At 40.4% G+C, this 21,197-nt stretch overlaps 1 protein-coding gene across 1 annotated transcript in view; it reads left to right on the plus strand.

Annotated features, from left to right (window-relative positions):
• The window catches only part of FANCD2 (Fanconi anemia, complementation group D2), a gene marked incomplete at its 3' end in the record, with an annotated part of 39,152 nt that extends 19,776 nt beyond the window's left edge, over positions 1–19,376 (plus strand). The window contains exons 15-30 of the mRNA XM_008577499.1: positions 426–569; positions 3,072–3,206; positions 4,397–4,528; positions 8,077–8,187; positions 9,839–9,948; positions 10,304–10,309; positions 11,495–11,549; positions 12,383–12,502; positions 12,934–13,007; positions 13,311–13,457; positions 14,325–14,425; positions 14,824–14,939; positions 16,627–16,735; positions 17,719–17,829; positions 18,093–18,205; positions 19,233–19,376. Coding sequence (XP_008575721.1) covers positions 426–569; positions 3,072–3,206; positions 4,397–4,528; positions 8,077–8,187; positions 9,839–9,948; positions 10,304–10,309; positions 11,495–11,549; positions 12,383–12,502; positions 12,934–13,007; positions 13,311–13,457; positions 14,325–14,425; positions 14,824–14,939; positions 16,627–16,735; positions 17,719–17,829; positions 18,093–18,205; positions 19,233–19,376 — 1,728 coding nt within the window. The remainder of the gene's footprint in view (positions 1–425; positions 570–3,071; positions 3,207–4,396; positions 4,529–8,076; positions 8,188–9,838; positions 9,949–10,303; positions 10,310–11,494; positions 11,550–12,382; positions 12,503–12,933; positions 13,008–13,310; positions 13,458–14,324; positions 14,426–14,823; positions 14,940–16,626; positions 16,736–17,718; positions 17,830–18,092; positions 18,206–19,232) is intronic.
• Between the last annotated feature and the right edge of the window lie 1,821 nt (positions 19,377–21,197).

Below are 21,197 nucleotides of genomic sequence, written 5' to 3' on the forward strand. Positions count from 1 at the left end.
CCCGATCTGGTCCGGGCGCGACACTGAGGGTTGCGATCCGTTGCCGGTCACTAAAAAAGACAAAAAGGAGTTCCCGATCTGGTCCGGGCGCGACACTGAGGGTTGCGATCCATTGCCGGTCACTAAAAAAGACAAAAAGGAAAAAAAAATCACTTTCACTTATATTCCAATGTTTTCTTGAGAGATTAATAGTTGAGGCACTTTATTTCTCTTTCTTGAGAGATTAATAGTTGAGGCACTTTATTTCTCTGAAAAATATTACTGAGTTCATAAACATGTAGGAACTCCCATGGGAGTACATTGAGCAAATGAGTATCATCCATTCTGTGTTTCAATGGGAAAAAGTTGAGAGCTGCTGTTTTGTTGTAGTAAATGTACTGATTTATCAAACTATTGTCCTATTGTTGCACATTTATTGACGATAGATTTTTGACCTGGCAATGCTGCTCCTCATCCATAGCACCAACCCTCAGACAAAGAAGTACATTGAGAGGGTGCTAAGAAATAAGATTCGATCAGGCTGCGTTGAAGAACAGCTGTTACGGGGTACATTCTATATTCATCACTTGGTAAGTGTCAGACAATCAGACAACATTAGTCTGAAAGTTGTATATAGGTCATCTTAACCTTTCTTTTCCATCTTAACACAGCATAGGAATCTTAATACCACCACCCTTGCTGGGTATAGATCTTTGACAGAGAGCTCAGTGCTATATTTCAAAACATAGTAGGATTATTACCTGCCTTGATTGAGACATTATGATGTTAATAAACCAACCTAAGATTAATTTTCACTTTTTTAGGAAAAAGGTCACAAAATTGGTTTATACTGAACTTATTTGACTCAAACCCTAAATTCTTCTTTATAGGAAATGTTTTAATTCAGGTCTTCTGATTCCATACTGTATAACTTGATTTTTCAATTTAAAATGGAAGCTTTTACAGCTCCCATGTAAAATTTCATCTTTTTATTTCAGCCCATCGTTCAAGCCCATTGAGACTTTCAAATCTTAATTTATTTTTATTTTTATTTTTATTTTTTTTTTCCTTTTTGTCTTTTCTTTTCGTGACCAGTAACGGGATCGCAACCCTCGGTGTCGTGCCCGTACCGCGACCAGCAACGGGATCACAACCCTCGGTGTCGCGCCCGCACTGCGCTCAACCAGTGAGAGGACCGGTCTCTATATGGGATCCGAACCCTCGGCGATTTTTTTTTTCCTTTTTGTCTTTTCTTTTCGTGACCAGTAACGGGATCGCAACCCTCGGTGTCGTACCCGTACCGCGACCAGCAACGGGATCACAACCCTCGGTGTCGTGCCCGCACTGCGCTCAACCAGTGAGAGGACCGGTCTCTATATGGGATCCGAACCCTCGGCGGGAGCGCCCTGCACTCCCAAGCACTGCACTCTTCTGAGTGCACCACCGGGCCGGCCCTCAAATCTTAATTTTTTTTTTTTTTTTTTTTTTAAAGATGACCGGTAAGGGGATCTTAACCCTTGGCTTGGTGTTGTCAGCACCATACTCAGCCAGTGAGCAAACCGGCCATCCCTATATAGGATCTGAACCCGTGGCCTTGGTGTTATCAGCACCGCACTCTACCGAGTGAGCCACGGGCCGGCCCTCAAATCTTAATTTTAAATTATTCATTTTAGTTGTCTAGATCTGTGCAATTTGCAGCTTTGGCAAACTTGCCTTGTGTATCCTGTTCTAAGTAGTTTATAAAAATCCTGAGGAAAATAGAACTAGAGGAATGCCAGTAAAGACATAAATATGAATCTGTCGTACCATCCCTATTTGACTATTTAACACCGTGAACCTTAGGTGTTGATTCCTCTCGAAAGGTAAACCATTCAAGTCGGAATTTTGTAAGCTGGAAATAGTGTTTTGCCAGATGAATATTCAAGATATTAACAGTGTAGAACTTAGAAAACTGGATGGGCTAGTGGTTTTGGGCTTGGCTCAGGAACTAATGAGAATATATACTTGGGTCTTAAGATTTTATATTTAGGAATGAGCTTAACGTTTGCATTATTTTATCTCGCATTCTTTTCTATGTTTATTTCTGGCAGTTATATATGTTTTGGGTTGTAATTATCCATAGGGCAGAAACCATATATAATTTTTCATTGCAGGGTTTCCCCATTAAAGCATTATATCCAGTTCAATACTTAATATAAGTTTTTTTCTAAAAATTGTGATATCAGTAAAGAAGCTAGACTTATTAACTGGTTATTTACTCTGGGTCCGTTATTGTACATCTATATTTCATTATTGGTAAGGCACGATCACTCTCTTGATCTTCTTTAAAAGAAATGAGTTTAGTTAGCATTGAATCTTTTTTTTTTTTTTTTTTTTTTTTTAAAGATGACTGGTAAGGGGATCTTAACCCTTGACTTGGTGTTGTCAGCACCACGCTCACCCAGTGAGCTAACCGGCCATCCCTATATGGGATCCGAACCCGTGGACTTGGTGTTATCAGCACCACACTCTCCCGAGTGAGCCACGGGCCGGCCCAGCATTGAATCTTATAGACTAATTTCAAATCATAATCGAGGCAGAGCAGACCTCTCCAGAGAGGCAGTATGATTGAGTGAGGAAACTGGGATTTAGAAGATCTGGCTTCTAGGGCCGAGCCTGTGGCGCACTCGGGAGGGTGCGGCGCTGGGAGCTCCTGCCGCAGGTTCGGATCCTATATAGGGATGACCGGTGCGTTCATAGTGCTCACTGGCTGAGCGCGGTGCGGCCGGTCTCAAAAAGGACAAAAAAAAAAAAAAAGAAGATCTGGCTTTTAATCCCAAACTGGGCAGATAGGAACGGTAATATTAGGCTTGTAATTTAACTTCTTTGAGTGTCAAGGTCAATTCTTATCCATATGTAGAATCCCATTGATCCTGAGAGGAAACAAAGAATGGTAAAGGATTATTCTGAGTAAAACAAAGATTAATATTCCTTAAATTAAAAGGAGAGTTGGGGAGGAGCACTCTAACAGCCAACAGGGTGAGCAATTCTTAGATTCTGTAATAACTAAGTTTTCCCATAGCTTCTTTATTCTCTACTCTTCCCTCCTCAAGGTTCTTAAGGATGTTTGTCCGTCCATTCTGTTGCTGGCTCAGAGTTTGTTTCACTCCGTAGACCAGCGTATAATTTCGTTTGGCAGTCTCCTATACAAATATGCATTTAAGTTTTTTGACACTTACTGCCAGCAGGTATGTTGAAATATTTATTTTGGCAAGGAGGGAACAGGGAAAAGGAAATAAATTCAGTTCCAAGTGAATGGCATGTGTTCTGATGTTTATTTCTTGTTGGTTGGAAGGCATTGAAGGGGAAAGAACTCTGAACTGGGGTTTGGAAAGCTCAGTTCTAGTCCCAACCATGAAGAAATGAAGAGGCTGGACTGGAGGATCTAACTCTGTATTCTGAGCTCTAAAATTCTCTCTGAGTCTAAAACTAAGGTCCAGCTCCAGTTTACTTGGAATAAACTTTGGCTTAAAGGGCTGGGGTTATCAAGTCGTTTTTATAATACAGGAATGGCAGTGAAATTTAGCTGTAAATAATCAACTTATGGTTGATCCTGGAGTTGGTTCTCTAGAAAAAGGTGTGGTGAAAAACAAATGAATGAGAAATGCCTGAGGGCCTAACCCTATTCCAATGAACTCGAGACACAACATTTAATAGCAAATCTCCAGAGAGGGAAGGCTGTGCTTGTGGAAAGGGATTACGAAAGCAAGTAGAGGACAAAGTGTCTTATTTTGTATTTTTATGTATACTATACCTATTATTGACAATGTTAAAACATATTTTAATGGAACTTTTACAAATGAATATGTGAAAAAACCTTTTTAAATTTTAAGCAGAGCAGTAAATGCAGCTGACATAAACTAGCTATTGCAATTAAGATTATAATTCTGTTATTGCTCTGTTATGGAAAGGGAGAATGGCATCTAAGATATTTTTTACATTTTAGAGGCACTGTCATGACTCGTGGAAACATGCAAGCCTAAGTTGTACTGTAGAGAGAAAACCTTTAGGTCTTTGAGTGTCATCTTTTTAAGAAATTTCAACAGATTAAGCACAACCACAGTTAAAGGGTCAAGTTTAACCCGTATGGGATGAAAAAAGAAGACGACTACACCAAGGAGCAAAATCGAGAGGGCTTAGATAGTGCTCACTGATAAATTATGGGAAATAGGTCAAGACTAGATGGTAGTGTAGTTACATTGGCATAATTCTAAGCCTCCTGAAGCCAACATTAATGAAAACTAGGTAATAGACAAGGGGATCAGGTGGATTATGATTTTAACAAAGTAGAGATTGGAAAGGCCTCAGGCATAAACCCCTTTTGAATGGCCATACCATATTTTTTGCTTCACACTGTCCTGTTGACTCTCCTGTATAGGAAGTGGTTGGTGCACTAGTGACACATGTCTGCAGTGGGAATGAAACTGAAGTTGATACTGCATTGGATCTCCTCCTAGAGTTGGTAGTACTAAAGCCATCTGCTATGAGGCTAAATGCTGTCTTTGTGAAGGTATCTGTTGGCTCCACTGTTATATATTGAATCGCTTTTCTTTTTTGCATGTATTTGAAAATTATCTGATATCTGTTTGTTAGCAATCATTTATTTTATCCTCTTTAGGTACTGAGCACTATGATTGGTGGGAGGGGGTGGGAAGGAGGTGAGATCATGGACAAGTAATGTAAAAAAATGACTAATTATCTATGTATTAATTCATTCAGCAAACACTTCTTTATACCTAACTACCAAGGTCTGTTCCTTTATGCGGACATAAAGATTGGTTCTTGCTTTTGATGATAGAAACTAAAACATATAAGCAAGTCACTGTAAATACAATATGATGAATTTTTTCTTTTTTTTTTTTTAAAGATGACCGGTAAGGGGATCTTAACCCTTGACTTGGTGTTGTCAGCACCACGCTCAGCCAGTGAGCGAACCGGCCATCCCTATATGGGATCCAAACCCGGGGCTTTGGTGTTATCAGCACTGCACTCTCCCAAGTGAGCCACGGGCCGGCTCGATATGATGAATTTTCTAATAAGGATAAAGTGCTATTGATACAACTAAGCAGGAGTAATTAAATTGGCCTGGGGAGCTGGAGAAGTCTTCAAACAGGAGATAACATTTAAGTGATTCTTGAAAGATGGGAATGATTGATGAGAGAAAGTAAGAGAAGTTCATTCTAGGCAGAGAACAGTTTGAACAGAAGCAAATTGATGCCCAAGTCCATGGTATGCCTGAGGGATGACAAGTAGACTAGTATGGCTGGAGAATAGGATATATGGTGAGGAGTGGTGGGAGGTTGGGCTTGTAAGACATGGGACAGGGACAGGTTGTGAAGGGTCTCAAATTCCATGCTAAAGAGTTTCAACTTTATTTTATTTTATTTTATTTTTTATTATTTTTTATTTATTTATTATTATTTTTTTAATGTGATTCTTCTTAAACTTATTTATTTATTTATTTTTCCTTTTTGTCTTTTTTCGTGACCGGTAACGGGATCGCAACCCTTGGTGTCGCGCCCGCACCGCGCTCAACCAGTGAGCGGACCGGTCTCTATATGTGATCTGAACCCTCGGCGGGAGTGCTGCCGCACTCTCAAGCGCCGCACTCTACTGAGTGCGCCACCGGCCGGCCCATTTTATTTTTTTATTATTATTTTTTTTAAAAAGATGACCGGTAAGGGGATCTTAACCCTTTACTTGGTGTTGTTAGCACCAGGCTCTCCCAAGTGAGCAAACCGGCCATCCCTATATAGGATCCGAACCTGTGGCCTTGGTGTTATCAGCACTGCACTCTCCCAAGTGAGCTGCGGGCCAGCCCTCAACTTTATTTTATAAACCATAGGAAGCCATTATAGGGTTTTATAGCGAGTTGACCTAATCAAGTCTGGGCTTTGAAAGATAGCTCTGTAGGCCATGTGGTGGGTGGATTGGAGGCCACTGAAATAAATGATCAAGGGGAGTGAGAGTAAGGGCCAAAATTAGGATCATGGGGATGGAGAAGGAATGATGACTTAAGAAACAATTTGGTGTTAGCATTAACATGACTGCCAAGAGTACATAGCAATGAGGAACAGGGAAACTAGATTCAAGTTTTCTACCTTAGGAAACTGGGTGAGTGATTGTGCCATTTCCTGAGCTCAGGAGACCAGGAGGGAGTGCATCTTTTGGAAGAAGTGAGACAATTTCAGTTTAAGATGTCCGTGTGTGGATGGTCAGAGGATAGTTGGAAATTCTGGTTTGGAGCCAATAAGCACCATTTGGTGGAAGGTTTATTTTGAGTATTCATAACCATATAGGTGTGAACTCAAGTGAGTCATATTTTGAGGCAGAAGATCGTAGAAGCTTAGGAGAGCACAGAAATTTTGAGAACGTTAATGTTTAAGTGGCAGGCTGAAGCAAATGTCCATGGAAGGAAAATGAGAAGACTAAAAGATGATTAACATGCACTAGAATGATGTGGGGTAGCAAAAGCCTAGGAAAGAGAGAGCTTCAAGAGTGAGGCGTTTGTCTACAAGGCTGGGTGCTACAGAGGATGAAGACAGAGAAGAGTCCATTGGCTTTGGCAATTAGGATAGCTTTGGTAACCTCTGAGAGAGGTATTAATTGAATAATAAGGTTGGAAGCCAGAGACCAGTGACTTGCAGAAGTAGAGACTGGAGTATAGATTCAATGTTGAGAAGCCTCAAGGAAGAGAGAATAAGAAAAGTAGCTTGAGGAAGAAGCAGGTTGCAAGGAAGATATTTTTTAGATGAGGAGGTTTGAGATTTGCTGGCTGAGAAGGATTTAATGGAAAGGAACTATGGAAAAAACTTTTTAATTAATTAAAAGTGTTCAAAGCTCTTTTATTTATCCTCAGACCAACTTTGGAAGGTATTATAGCTATTATTATCCCCATGTTAGAGGTGAGAAAGCCAAGGTCAAAAAGTAAATAGGGGCCGGCCCGGTGGCGCACTGCTATAGTGCGCTGCTTGGGCGCACGGCGGCGCTCCCGCCGAGGGTTCAGATCCCACATACAGACTGGCAGCTCACTGGCTGAGCGAGGTGCGGGCGCAACACCGAGGGTTGCGATCCCGTTGCCGGTCACAAAAAAAGACAAAAAGAAAAAAAAAAAAAGTAAATAGTTTCCTTGTGACTCCTTTCAGATGTGTAGGGCAAGGATAAATAATTCATGGGATAGAAGCTGGGAAGGGATGGTATGGCAAGAAAATAGGGTCAAAAACATGACTTTTTTTTTTTTTTTTTAAAGATGACCTGTAAGGGGATCTTAACCCTTAACTTGGTGTTGTCAGCACCACGCTCACCCAGTGAGCAAACCGGCCATCCCTATATGGGATCCGAACCCGTGGCCTTGGTGTTATCAGCACCACACTCTCCTGAGTGAGCCACAGGCCGGCCCAGAAACATGACTTTTAATGGGATATTGTTTTCATGAAGAAAAAGAGAAGGGTAGAGGTAAAGAATATGGAGAAATGGGAGGCACATTAGGATGACTAAGCAGGAGGTGTTTAAAGCCCAAGACTGTGCTTCAGAGTAAAGAGGACAAATAAGACTTTATCCTTCCTGGTGATGGTACCTAGCCTCTGATAATATGATAGATTTAGAAAGCTGCAGGGGTCGGCCTGTAGCTCACTCGGGAAAGTGTGATGCTGATAACACCAAGGCCATCAGTTTGGATCTCATATAGGGATGGCCAGTTAGCTCATTGGGTGAGCGTGGTGCTGACAACACCAAGTCAAGGCGGTTTGGATCTCATATAGGGATGGCCGGTTAGCTCATTGGGTGAGCGTGGTGCTGACAACACCAAGTCAAGGGTTAAGATCCCCTTACCGGTCATCGTTAAAAAAAAAAAAAAAAATAGAAAGCTGCAAGAGCCCTCTCAGCTTATATCCAGAATATCAAACCATTGGGCCCTGAGCATAGCTTTTAAAACTTAAGCTTTTAGGGAACTATCTATGTGGCCATCTATATGTATGTCTCAAGGATTTTAATTTTTTTCTTTTAAAGGGAAGAAGGGTTAGGTGCTAGCCTCATTGTTGGCATTTCTTTTTCTCACAGAGCATTTTGGATTATCTGGATAATATGTCCCCTCAGCAAATACGAAAACTCTTCTATATTCTCAGCACACTGGCATTTAGCAAACAACATGAAGCCAGCAGCCATATCCAGGTAAGAGGTAGTATGTTGAGAAAGAATCTTTTAAGCCTCTTTATTTGGAGTTTGCTGGAGAAAATCACTTCAGCCTGTGTAGTAGTAGAAATAAAGTACATAGCCACAGTCCCAGCATTTTTTCATTCTTTTCTTACCATAAACATTAAGTGCCTACTCTGTGCCAGGAGCTGAGATGCTAGGTATATCAGGTGTTCTGCCCTAAAGAAGCTTTGTCTATTAGGATGGAGATGGATCTGTGATCAGCTAACTATGAAACTGAGAAAAGCCATTTAGGTTCAGTGCTGTGGGGACACAGAATTCCCTTGTTTCATAAGAAACATGTATATCTAGCATGAACTTCACCTGGGCAGGCTTTCATTTGTGGATACCATTTACTGAAAAATCCAGTGAAAGAAGAAATTAGGATATAATCATAACTCACAGTTCTTTTGTATCTTTAGTGCCACCTTGTGCCAACAATCCATACTAGACTGTGACTTGGAATAACTAGCACCTTTTTTTTAATTAAAAAATTTTTTTTGGCTAGGTAATATATACACAATACAAAATTCAAAATGTATAGAAGGGTATATACAGTGAAAAATAACTCTCACTCTGAGTCCTCTAGGCATCTGGTTTGTCTCCTAAAGGCAATTACTTTTACTACTATGTAGCCTTCTGAGATGTTCTGAACATTTACAAATTTGTATTTATCTATAGTCACCCCTTTCCCCTCTTGTCCTACATTTTGCTTTTTGCATTGAGCATTATATTTTGGAGTTTGCTTCATATGTAAGTTGATATATGTAATATAGATCACAGATGCAAAGGTTTATTTCTGTACTTTCTATTCTATTCCATTGATCTATATGTCTGTCGTTATGCCAGTACCACACTGTTTTTTGATAACTGTAGCTTTGTAGAAATTTTGTTTGTTTGTTTGTTTGTTTGTTTTTGGTGGCTGACTAGTACGGGGATCCCAACCATGACCTTGGTGTTATCACCACTTTGCTCTCCCAAGTGAGCTAACTAGCCAGCTCTGTAGTAATTTTGAAATCAGTAATGTGAGCGCTCCGACTTTGTTCATTTTCACGATTGTTTTGGCTATTTTATCTGGGGTCCCTTGAAATTCCATATGAATTTTAGTATGAGTTTTTCTGGTTTTGGAAAAAATGTTGTTGGGATTTTGATAAGGATTGCATTGAATCATTTTGAGCAGTATTGTCATAGCAAAATTAAGTCTCCCAATTCAGGAACATGAGATATCTTTCCATTTATTTAGGTCTTTGATTTCTTTCAGCAGTGTTTTGTAGTTTTTAATATATAAGTCTTTCACCTCCTTGATTAAGTTTATACCTAAGTATTTTATTCTACTTCATTATTTTATCTGAGCACAAAAATAATAGCAGCTATTATTTTTGAATATCTATCATGTGCTGGGCACTGTTCTAGGAATTTTTCATGACTTGTCTCTAATCCTTAAAACAACCTTCCTCATTGCATAGATGAGAAAATTGAGACTCAGGGAGATGAAAGACTTTCTAAAGGCCACACAGTTAGTAAATGATAGAACCCCTCCTAGTCTAGATTTTTTGGCTCCAATATCCATACGCTCTTTTACTGTGCCACCTCAGCATCTTCATTTTTCTCTATCACTGTCTCATTGCAGGATGACATGCACCTGGTGATACGAAAGCAGCTCTCTAGCACCATATTCAGGTACAAACTAATTGGGATTATTGGCGCCGTCACCATGGCTGGCATCATGGCGGCAGACAGGTAGGCACGGAGACCCTGGCTTCTGTGGTTCAAGATCAATTGAGTTGCTGCCTTACAAAATAAAAGCGTTACATTGCACAGACATCATTCTAACAGTAGACATTAAAACTGTGAGAGGGGCCGGCCCGGTGGCGCACTGCTATAGTGTGCTGCTTGGGAAGCACGGCGGCGCTCCCGCCGAGGGTTCGGATCCCACATGCAGACCGGTTCCCGCTCACTGGCTGAGCGAGGCGCGGGAGCAACGCCGAGGGTTGCGATCCTGTTGCTGGTCCCGGTCTGGTACGCGGGCCACACTGAGGGTTGCGATCCATTGCCGGACACGGAAAAAGACAAAAAAAAAAAAAAACTGTGAGAGAAGTGAGCAACTGTGTTTTTGCTGCTTTTCCATATTCCCTTCTAATCATGACTGTATATACCGTGTATAATTGTTACAGAATTGTGATTGTAATCATTACAACATGATGGTTAAAAATAGGGATTGGACAGAGATAAAGTGATAGAAATCTTTCCACAAAAGGGGAACTCTGATCCCTCTGCAGTGCATTTTTCTGTATCTCCTCCTGACCTAGGTACTAGACAATTTGGGTTTCTGTATTGCTGTGATATTCCTATCTGGAACTTCATGAATGGCACAAATAAGGTCTTCCTTGTGGATTTCCCCCTTTTGCTTTTTGATGCCCCAATTGTAACGTCTAAAGAAACATCAGATTTGGGACTTGATAAGATGTTACCATTGGAAACTGACCTTGGAATTCAGTTCATGCTCTTTGGAAATTATTTGTCAGTAACTCCTGAGACCTCAGGAGACATCCTTAGAATCAGTATTAATAATACAAGAGGCTGCATATTGTACTGATTAAGAGTTCCTTCACTGAAGCCATATTGCTTGCCTGGTGTCAAATCCTGGCTCCATTGTTTATTAGCTGAATGACCTTGCATAAGTTACTTTACACCTCTCTCTGCCTTTGTAGTCTCACATGTGTGAAATAAGGATAATAGTATTACTTCAATGCCCAGCACATAGTATGCACTAAAAAAGTGTTTGCTCTTATTATTATGAATTTAGCATGCCTTTAAAACATAGGTATGAGAGCATCCTTTACTTTAATCCACATTTTCTTGGCAGCTGGCCAGTAAGGGGATCTGAACCCTTGACCTTGGTGTTACCAGCAACACTCTCTTCCAAGTGAGCCAACCGGACAACCAAATCCATATATATATATATTTTTTTAAAGATGACTGGTAAGGGGATCTTAACCCTTGACTTGGTGTTGTCAGCACCATGCTCTTGACCAAGTGAGCTAACCGGCCATCCCTATATAGGGATCTGAACCTGTGGCCTTGGTGTTATCAGCACCACACTCTCCCAAGTGAGCCACGGGCCAGCCCTCAAATCTACATTTTATATGGACAAAATAAATGCTCCTTCGTTCCTTCATGCACTTTTATCTCCACCACTTCCCCAAGAAAGGCAGGATTCTTAGATTTATTGTCAGTTGTTACAAAATATTGCAAAAATGAAACTAAAATTCCTTCTTTTTAGAAGATCTGCTAGTTCGACCCAAGGGAGGGCCGACCTGAGCAATGAACAGTGCACACAGGTGGGTTCTTATAATATAGTCATATATGTTTATGAGTAACCAAGGAATTGCTTCTTGTCACTGTCAGTTAATCAGAAAGAGTGCTTCTTTTTAAAAATATGTCTTCCTGATCTCATTGCTTTTGTCATTTGTACCATTCTTATGGCTCTTAGAATCTCCTGGCTTAGGTTGCATTTATTTCTGTGTCTGTCTAATCTCTAAATAAATTGTAAATTCTTAGCAAGAAGGATAGGCCATGTTTAAAGAATAGCAGGTCGGTTGAAGCATAGAGACAAATAAGTGTATAATTGGAAAGTTAGAAAGCTAGTTCAGAGATAGAAAATAGAGGGTCTTAAATGTCAAGCAAGATGTTTTTATTTCATTTTTTAGGCAGAGGTAGTCCTTAAGAGTTTCTTAGCACAGAAATGGCATAATCACAGCTTTGCTTCAGAAAAATTAATCTGACTGCATGTGTCTGAAGTATTAGAAAAGAAATTAGATTAGAAAGAGATAGAAAGATTACAAAGGAGGCTCAGGAAAACCTCAGATGACAGGCAGAGCTTTTTTTTTTATAAAGATGACTGGTAAGGGTATCTTAACCCTTGACTTGGTGTTGTCAGCACCATGCTCTCCCAAGTGAGCGAACCAGCCATCCCTATATGGGATCCAAACCCATGGCCGTGGTGTTATCGGCACCACACTCTCCCAAGTCAGCCATGGGCCAGCCCAAGAGAGGCAGAGCTTTTGCCAGTAAGGTTGGAAAGAAAAAAACTTGCTGTTGAATGGGGTGAATGGAATTTAGGAAGGGTTGGCAGCCCAAGGGTTGAACTATTCTTTCTCTTCGGCTGTTCCAGGTGACCTCCTTGCTGCAGTTGGTTCATTCCTGTAGTGAGCAGTCTCCTTGGGCCTCTGCACTTTATTATGATGAATTTGCCAACCTGATCCAAGGGGAAAAGCTGGCTCCAAAAGCCCTGGTAAGGCCAGTTGTCTTTTTTTAAAAGCAATAAAGCATGAGAGCTACTTTACTGCACATACTTCAAGACCTTCTCTCTGTTGCAGTACGAAAGTAGATCGTCCTATGAGTGCTACCAAATTTTAGCTGGGAAGGCTGTTCTGCCTCAGGGCTCTCCCGAGGCCTCCTGCACATAATAACAATAATGCTAGTAACTAGGAGGAGGATGTTGTTGTTGATGATGATGTTTATAGCCACCACCTGTTTGAGAGCCCTGTTCTATGCCAGGCAGTGTGCTAAGCACTTTTCATGTGTTATCTCTTTTCTACTGCCAATAATGAGGTGTGACATAAGGAAACTGAGGCTTAGAAAGATTAACAGTAATTTGTCTAGGGCTCTACAGCAAGTATACTTCGGACTACGTTGCCTTTTTTGTTTGTTTGCTTCCTGAAGGAATGGGTTAGGGAGACCATCTTTAATGATTTCCAAGATGCCTTTGTGGTGGACTGCTGTGTTGTTCCAGAAGGGTATGTACTGTTTACCTACTGGCTTGGTTGTACTGGGGAAGAAGTTATGTCTGTTCTGTCAGTAGCTGATACAAACTTCAGAATACCCTTGACTTCAGCCAAGTCTGCCCACTCCCACAACTTCTTTCCTCCCAACACCCCTGCACCCCAGCTCCAGAATTGCTAATGGATTCCCCATTTCTTGTTCCTGTTTCTAATTTCTCCCCATAATAGTTTTGTTTGAAATTAGTTTGTTCTAGTAGTTTCCCCCATAGCTTTGCTTACCTCTGAGCTGGGACATCATATTTTGTGTTCTTTCCACAGTGACTTTCCATTTCCTGTGAAAGCTCTCTATGGACTGGAAGAATACAATACTCGTGATGGGATTGCTGTTAACCTCCTGCCATTGTTGTTCTCTCAGGACTTTGCAAGAGATGGGGATCAAATTGCTTCACAGCAATCAAGCCAAAAGTCAGTACAGTTTTTTATTTTTTGTTTTTCCTTCTGTTGGTGTTTTGAATATTCACAGGGAATTCCACAATTCTTTCAGTTTGTGGGGAACTTGAGTCAAAAGGGTTTCTCCCAGAACAAGTGGTATTTGGAAGTAATCCAAATACTTCCAAATATTTGGGGGGGCTGGTGGGTTAGCTCAGTTGGTTAGAAGGCAGTGTTAATAAAACCAAGGTCAAGGATTTGTATCCTTGTACTGGCCAGCTGCCAAAAAAAAAAAAAACAACCAAGGAGCAGACCCGTTGTGACTAAAGAAGATCCTACATTTAAATGAGTATCTAGAGTCCTATCTGCATGTGTGATCTCAGTTGGAAGGGTTACCGAGAATGGGGCAGATTCCTTGTTTTCTTGGACCCTGGGGTTGAGATTTGTATTGCCTTATGACAGCCAACAGATATTCTTTGAGACTGTTTTTTCTGTTCCTTACCCCTTGTTTTCCTCCCATGAGCATTCTTGACTACCTCTGTTTCTCTTACTCCCTTCTTTTATCTTCTCCTAACACATGGATATTCACTCCACCATACCCCTGCCTTCCTACAATAACGTTCATTATTTATCACTGAGCATCTGTTAAGTTCCTTGCCATTTATTCTTAAAATTAGACATTTATTTTGGGCAAAACTCTTTAATTATAGGAGCTGACCAGTTAGCTCAGTTGGTTAGAGTGTGGTGTTATAACACCAAGAGTTTGGATCCCTGTACTGGCCAACTGCCAAAAAAAATAACCAAACAAAAAACAAACTCTTTAATTATAAAGTTGAGCTCTCTGTAAACATGGACTAATATGTCTATAAAATATGTTCTAGAAATGGATTTTTTTCTTTCCAGATTGGTGTCTCCATTGTGTCTGGCTCCCTATTTCCGGTTACTGAGACTTTGTGTGGATAGACAACATAATGGAAACTTGGAGGAGATTGATGGTCTATTAGGTATAGGATGAAGTCAAAGATTCTTTATTATTTGTGACCCTTTTTTGGTAAACTTAGGGAAGATGCAAACCAGTACATATTTGGAAGGAATTTTCTAACTTCACAGAGTAGTATAGAAATAATAATGGATTTCAGAGGCAAAATACAGAATCCCATTATGTTAACAAATCAGTTGTTATCATAGTTCCATTTTCTTCCTGGCCCTTGCCTCTATAATTGATGCAAAAACTTTCTAATTATATTTGTTGATTGCTATATAATATGGGAGTATTTTTTGAGACCAATCAAAGCTTGGCCTTAAAGTAGAAAGTAAGTAGCAAGGAGAGCTAGCTCTAGGGGCATCCAGATTCTACTGGCTTGAACTAAAGGGAGTTAGAATGTTTGTTCTTTTCTCTCAGATTGTCCTATCTTCCTCACTGACCTGGAGCCTGGAGAGAGTGTGGAGTCCATGTCTGCTAAAGAGCGTTCATTCATGTGTTCACTCATATTTCTTACTCTCAACTGGTTCCGAGAGGTGAGCATATTTACTGGAACATTTTTCCTATTGTCCATAGTTTCTGTCAAAAGAAAACTACTTTTTTGGTTCTCAAAAGACTCCCTAAAAAGTCTCCACCGGGGCCGGCCCGGTGGCGCACTGGATAGTGCGCCGCTTGGGAAGCGCGGCGGCGCTCCCGCCCGAGGGTTCGGATCCCACATACAGACCGGTTCCCGCTCACTGGCTGAGCGAGGTGCGGGGGCAACACCGAGGGTTGCGATCCCGTTGCCGGTCCCGGTCCGGTACGGGGGCGACACTGAGGGTTGCGATCCGTTGCCGGACACGGAAAAAAGACAAAAAAATAAAATAAAATAAAAAGTCTCCACCAAGTACTAACCCATGTGTGCTTCTCTAGGTGTTACGTCCTACCACTCCCCTATTATATGTACCTCTTGGTGTAGCCAAATCAAAATACAGTACTTAGGGCCGGCCCAGTAGTGCACTGGACAGTGCGCCGCTTGGGAGTGTGGCGGTGCTCCCGCCGAGGGTTCGGATCCCATGTGGAGACCGGTTCCCGCTCACTGGCTGAGCGCGGTGCGGGCACAACACCGAGGGTTGCGATCCCGTTACCGGTCAGTAAAAAAAGACAAAAAGGAATAAAAAATAATAATAAAAATAATAATAAAAAAATATACAGTACTTAGAATTCACCTCGTGTTGCCCATGCTTTACTTCCTCCACGACCTCTTGTATTCTTACTTCTGCCTAGAATAACCTCCTCACCTTCTCCACCATGGAAACACTGCTCATCCTAGCACAGGCATACCCTTACTGTTTTGATTTCAGTGAGATGAGTGAATGATAGTTACCCTTCCTTTAGAACATATTTGTGCTTAATAATAGTAATGACAATGATGGCAACATCCACATCTCTTTTTTACTGCCTTCCTCGCTCTCATTATTTCAGAGAATGTTTATGTGCTTGAATGAGCTCATTTGATTCTCACAGCTCAGCTTATAGGACAAGTATTGTCCTTATTTTACATACACGGAATTTCAAGTACAGAGAGTTCAAAGTCATTAAAAGTTATTAAGCACTGTACCACGTGCTAGGCTAATTTCTTTTTTTATACTACAGGTTGTTGAGTATCTTTATCCAAAATGCTTGGGGCCAGAAGTATTTTGGATTTTGGATTTTCTTGGATTTTGGAATATTTGTAGAATACCTAACCAGTTGAGTATCTCTAACCCAAAATCTGAAATGCTCCTTTGAAGATCATGTAGGTGTTGTAGATGTTTCAGATTTTGGAGCATTTCAGATTTTAGGTTTTTGTATTAGGAATGTTTAATCTGTACTTAATTCATACAACAATTACATTCCCATTTTATAATTGAAGAAATAAAATCTCAGAAAGTTTAAAGAGTCAGCCAAAGTCACACAGTTAGTAAGTAGTAGAATAGGACTTGTTTCACCAAGTGTGTGCCCTCTAGCTATTTCACCTTGTTACATAACTAGCAATAAGTAGAACTAGGATTAAAAGTCATCTCTCCTGTATTTTGGACCAGGGATTTTTTTCTCCACCCCCTTGCTGAGAACGCTTGTACATCACAGATTAAACTCACAGATCCTGCAGTTCAATGGCATCTTTCAGCTCTGGATGAATAATGCAAACAAAGTTAAAATCTGAACTTTTCAAAGCATGAGAATATGATTTGTACTTTATAGGTTGTGAATGCTTTCTGCAGTCAGACATCACCTGAGATGAAGGGGAAGGTGCTCACACGTTTAAAGCACATTGTAGAACTGCAGAAAATCCTGGAAAAGTATATTGTAGGTAAGGAAAGTGTCCTATACTGGTAGCCCTACTAGGTCAGTGGTGAGGGAATAAGGAACTTAGTATTTTTTTTTGGCAGTTGGCCAGTATGGGGATCCAAACCTTTGACCTTGGTGTTACAATGCCATGCTCTAACCAACTGAGCTAACTGGCCAACCAAGAACTTATCTTTTAAACCAGGCACAGTGATACCTGTCCCCTACTCCTCTGGGTCAAGGAAAATGTACGCTAAACAAAATTTTTAATGAGTATATCAATTTTGCTCCCATTGATACCTCCTAAAGATCTTACTATTTGAGAAAATAGAAAATAGAAAACATTAGTTGGGCTGTTTTAAACTTACGTACCTACATTGGTGGTCAAACTTCCAGTAACCTTTGCCTTCCTGAACATAGTCATGATTCTTTTTTGTTGTTGTTGTTTTTTGATGGCTGGCCGGTAAGGGTATCAGAACCCGTGACCTTGGTGTTATAAGGCTACACTCTAACCAGCTGAACTAACAGGCCAGCCTCTGAACATAGTCATGAACCAGGAGTAAAGATGAAAGATCTCTTAGTATCTTCTGACCATTAAGTGAACTAGTCATTTTAAAGTGCTAGCTTGATTCTCTGGGGAATATATGTAGCCTCCCTCTGACCCTCAGCTAAAATAAGTGTATGTAAAACAAACTGCTGTGTTACCAAATAATGTTAATATCTTTAGATTTTAAGTGTAAATTTATTTTTAATCCTTACCTGCTTGGCTATTTTATATCATTATTTAGAATTATTTTATGTTAATTGATCATAATCAATAAATCTGATATTTCTATAAGTTACCTCTGGCCATTTTGCTATGTCAAAACAATGTCAGAGGAATTGAATGTATCTTATAAACACGGTAATTTTGGAAACTAGTGTTTAGCCAGTCGGGTGATTGCGTTCCAAGTCTAATGGTGGAATATGGTTGGTATATACTGCGCTCCTGCCTGCTCTTTGTTTCAGTCACTCCAGACTATGTTCCTCCTCTTGCAAACTTTGACTTGGAAACTTTACATATAACACCTCATACCAGTACTGCTATTTCAACAAAAATCAGAAAAAAAGGAAAGATGGGTGAGTATATTCTTTTCTTCTTATCTTATATCTCTATATAAGCTGCATTGAATTAACCTGAGAGGTTATGTTTATCAAGGCATCAGTAATTGGAGAGATTATGTAATTGAGCACGGTTATATATGCACTATAATTTAAGGTTATAAAATTACCTCTTCTATTTCTAGGAAGTCTTCAACAGATTATTTCCTGAGGGCAGTGATATTTGGCAAACATGATTATTGATTATTTGAGTCACTTTTTTCTTTTTGTAATAAAAGGAGGAAGGAAAAGAAAAGCAGATGGCAGCAAAACATCCTCCCCGGACACACTTTCAAAGGAGGATTATTCAGAACGTCATGACCCTACACTGTGTGATAGAAGCCAACTGGACAAGGTATTGGAATGATCGGTAGCGATGAAGATGTGTGACAGCCCAGTGAGATTGACAGGGCCAGCTTTATTTTCTGCATTTTACAAAGGAAAAAGTTAAGGAATAGAAGGGCAAATGAAATCTAGGCCTTGGAATTACCTTCTTAGTAGCAACGTTCAGGTTAGACTTTAAGTCCTTCACCCTATTACACACTGTTGTTGATTATAATTATTTTCTTGAATGTTTTACTCCCTTTTTGCACCCCAACAGTACTTTGAATTCTCTCTTGCAGCAGTAATCAAATTCTGTCTTACAATGTAGTTTATATATACTTCTTTTAGCCTCTTTCCCCTTCTAGTCCCAGATTGTCAACTTCTCAATGAATCGAGATAACATGAAATGCTTAGTATAGTTTCTGATACTTGAGTAACAATAGTTCTCTTTCCCTGTAACTTTGTACCATTCACAGAATAGGTCTTATTAATTTGTGAAATTTCCTGGACCACGTGGATCCCAATTATTTCTGTGTTTCAGCTACCATTTATTGTGTATTTATTATGTGTAACTCCTCTAATCCTCCTAAAAACCCAAGCTTAGTATTAATATACACATTTAATAGATGAAGAAAGTAAGGCCCAGTGAGGATAAGTAACTTGCGCAAGGTCACACAGTTAATAACTGCTTGAGCTAGGATTTGATTCTACTTCTTTCTGGCCCATCAGCCCATAGTTTTCTATACCATACCATAATGCCTTAATTTGCCTAATAGTTCATTCCTAAGTAGAAACCTACCAATGGTCTTGATGTTTGACTTATATCCCCATATTAAATTAAGTTCTCAGCCAGGTAGCAAAAAAAAAAAAGAAACAAAAAATAAATTAAGTGCTCTGTCTCAGGAATATGTAGAACTTCGGTGAAAGGAAGTTGGTGTTGTGATGAAAATAAAACTTTCCGCATAAAATGAGTGCATATTTGCATTTTAGAATCTTCATTAAAACTTAGACTAGTGTAGAAGACATTTATTTTCTTGGTTACGCTACTTTCCCCCAAGGAGTTCACAGGGAAGGAAGAAAAGACATCAGTGTCACTACAGAATTACCGTGCTTTCTTCCGAGAGCTGGACATGGAGGTCTTCTCTATTCTGCATTGTGGGCTTGTGACCAAGTTCATCTTAGATACTGAAATGCACACTGAAGTAAGTAATAGACTGGACTCTTAAGACTTAATCTTCTTTCAGAAAGTTTCTCACCTCTATTCTTTTTTTTTTTTTTGTCTTTTTCCGTGTCCGGCAACGGATCGCAACCCTAAGTGTTGCCCCCGTCCCGGACCAGGACCAGCAACGGGATCGCAACCCTCGGTGTTGCTCCCGCGCCTCGCTCAGCCAGTGAGCGGGAACCGGTCTGTATGTGGGATCCGAACCCTCGGTGGGCGCGCCGCCACGCTTCCCAAGCGGCGCACTACAGCAGTGCGCCACCGGGCCGGCCAGCTCACCTCTATTCTTTTTTTTTTTTTTGTCTTTTTCCGTGTCCGGCAACGGATCGCAACCCTAAGTGTTGCCCCCGTCCCGGACCAGGACCAGCAACGGGATCGCAACCCTCGGTGTTGCTCCCGCGCCTCGCTCAGCCAGTGAGCGGGAACCGGTCTGTATGTGGGATCCGAACCCTCGGTGGGAGCGCCGCCACGCTTCCCAAGCGGCGCACTACAGCAGTGCGCCACCGGGCCGGCCAGCTCACCTCTATTCTTATTTCAGAAAAAACACTGTGACATTGACAAGTTAAACTCTGACTTCAAAAGTCTTTATAAGATATCATGCTGATTATGTGATTCTTACCTTTGTGTTAATAGTAATATGCTACTTAGATTGCTTTTATAGAGAAGCACTGTTCTGGTTTATGGAGGTCAATGCTGTTTTCACTTTTTCATAACGTTTGTTCAGCATCCAACAGATGCTAACTAATGCCCTTTTGTGTTTGCCAGTAATCTAGACACTGGCAGTTTGTTAGTATGTATAATATGATGCTTGCTTTCAAATAGCTCATAATCTAATAGAGGAAGTGGACCTGCTCATCAATAGAGCACATATTGTATTAATACACTTACTGTATTAGTGGCTAAACCAAGTACCAGTGAAACTCTGATGAGAGAATGGTATTGTATTTATAATGAAGTTGGGAGTAGAGGACATTTTCACAGAAAAAGTAATTTTCGATATGGGATTTCACCACTGAGTAGAATTTCTCCAGGTTAACAAAAATTGAAATAGTGTGGATTTCTACCTGAGAGTTACAAGAATGTAGGCACCTTCAGAATAGAAAGAGTATCTCCTTTTTTTTTTTTTAGTATTTCCGCATCAGATTGCCCTTAGGAGATTCCCCATAAGTCTGTATTGAGTGAACAGTTTGAAGTCAGACTGTATTTTCACCCATTCTGCTTCTGGCAGTATAATATACTTATAGGGATCCTGCCCAGAGTTAATAGTAGCAAAATATTAAGGTAAAGAAAGTATGAAAGGATTACTTAATGAACAGAGAAAAGTGAAATTCCCTTGAATTAGTCATCTTTTATCACAGGATATTTAGGAAATGCATCTTGGATCCACAGCTAGAAAGATGCACAGAGAATTTATTTCTAGAAAAAAAGTGTGTCTTCTGTGCTGTCACAGATTCTTTTTTTTTTTTTTTTTGGCAGCTGGCCAGTATAGGGATCGAACCCTTGACCGTGGTGTTGTAATGCTGTGCTCTAACCAACTGAGGTAACTGGCTAGCCTTCAGATTTCTATTTTAATAATTTGAAAATTTGTTTTATTTTGGAAATGTTGACTTCTTGATCAGTTGATAAAGCACAACAGCCATCCTTTGTATTAGGTAGGGGAAATTTTTCCCTTTTTTGTTAAAAGTCTCAGATTCTCCACCCATTGGGAAAAGTGAACATAAAATGTACAGAAAAAATGACTAGAGGGCCAGCTCGTGGCTCACTTGGGAGAGTGTGGTGCTGATAACACCAAGTCAAGGGTTAA

Source organism: Galeopterus variegatus, unplaced genomic scaffold, assembly GCF_000696425.1.
Source record: "Galeopterus variegatus unplaced genomic scaffold, G_variegatus-3.0.2 Scaffold1520, whole genome shotgun sequence".
Lineage (NCBI taxonomy): Eukaryota > Metazoa > Chordata > Mammalia > Dermoptera > Cynocephalidae > Galeopterus > Galeopterus variegatus.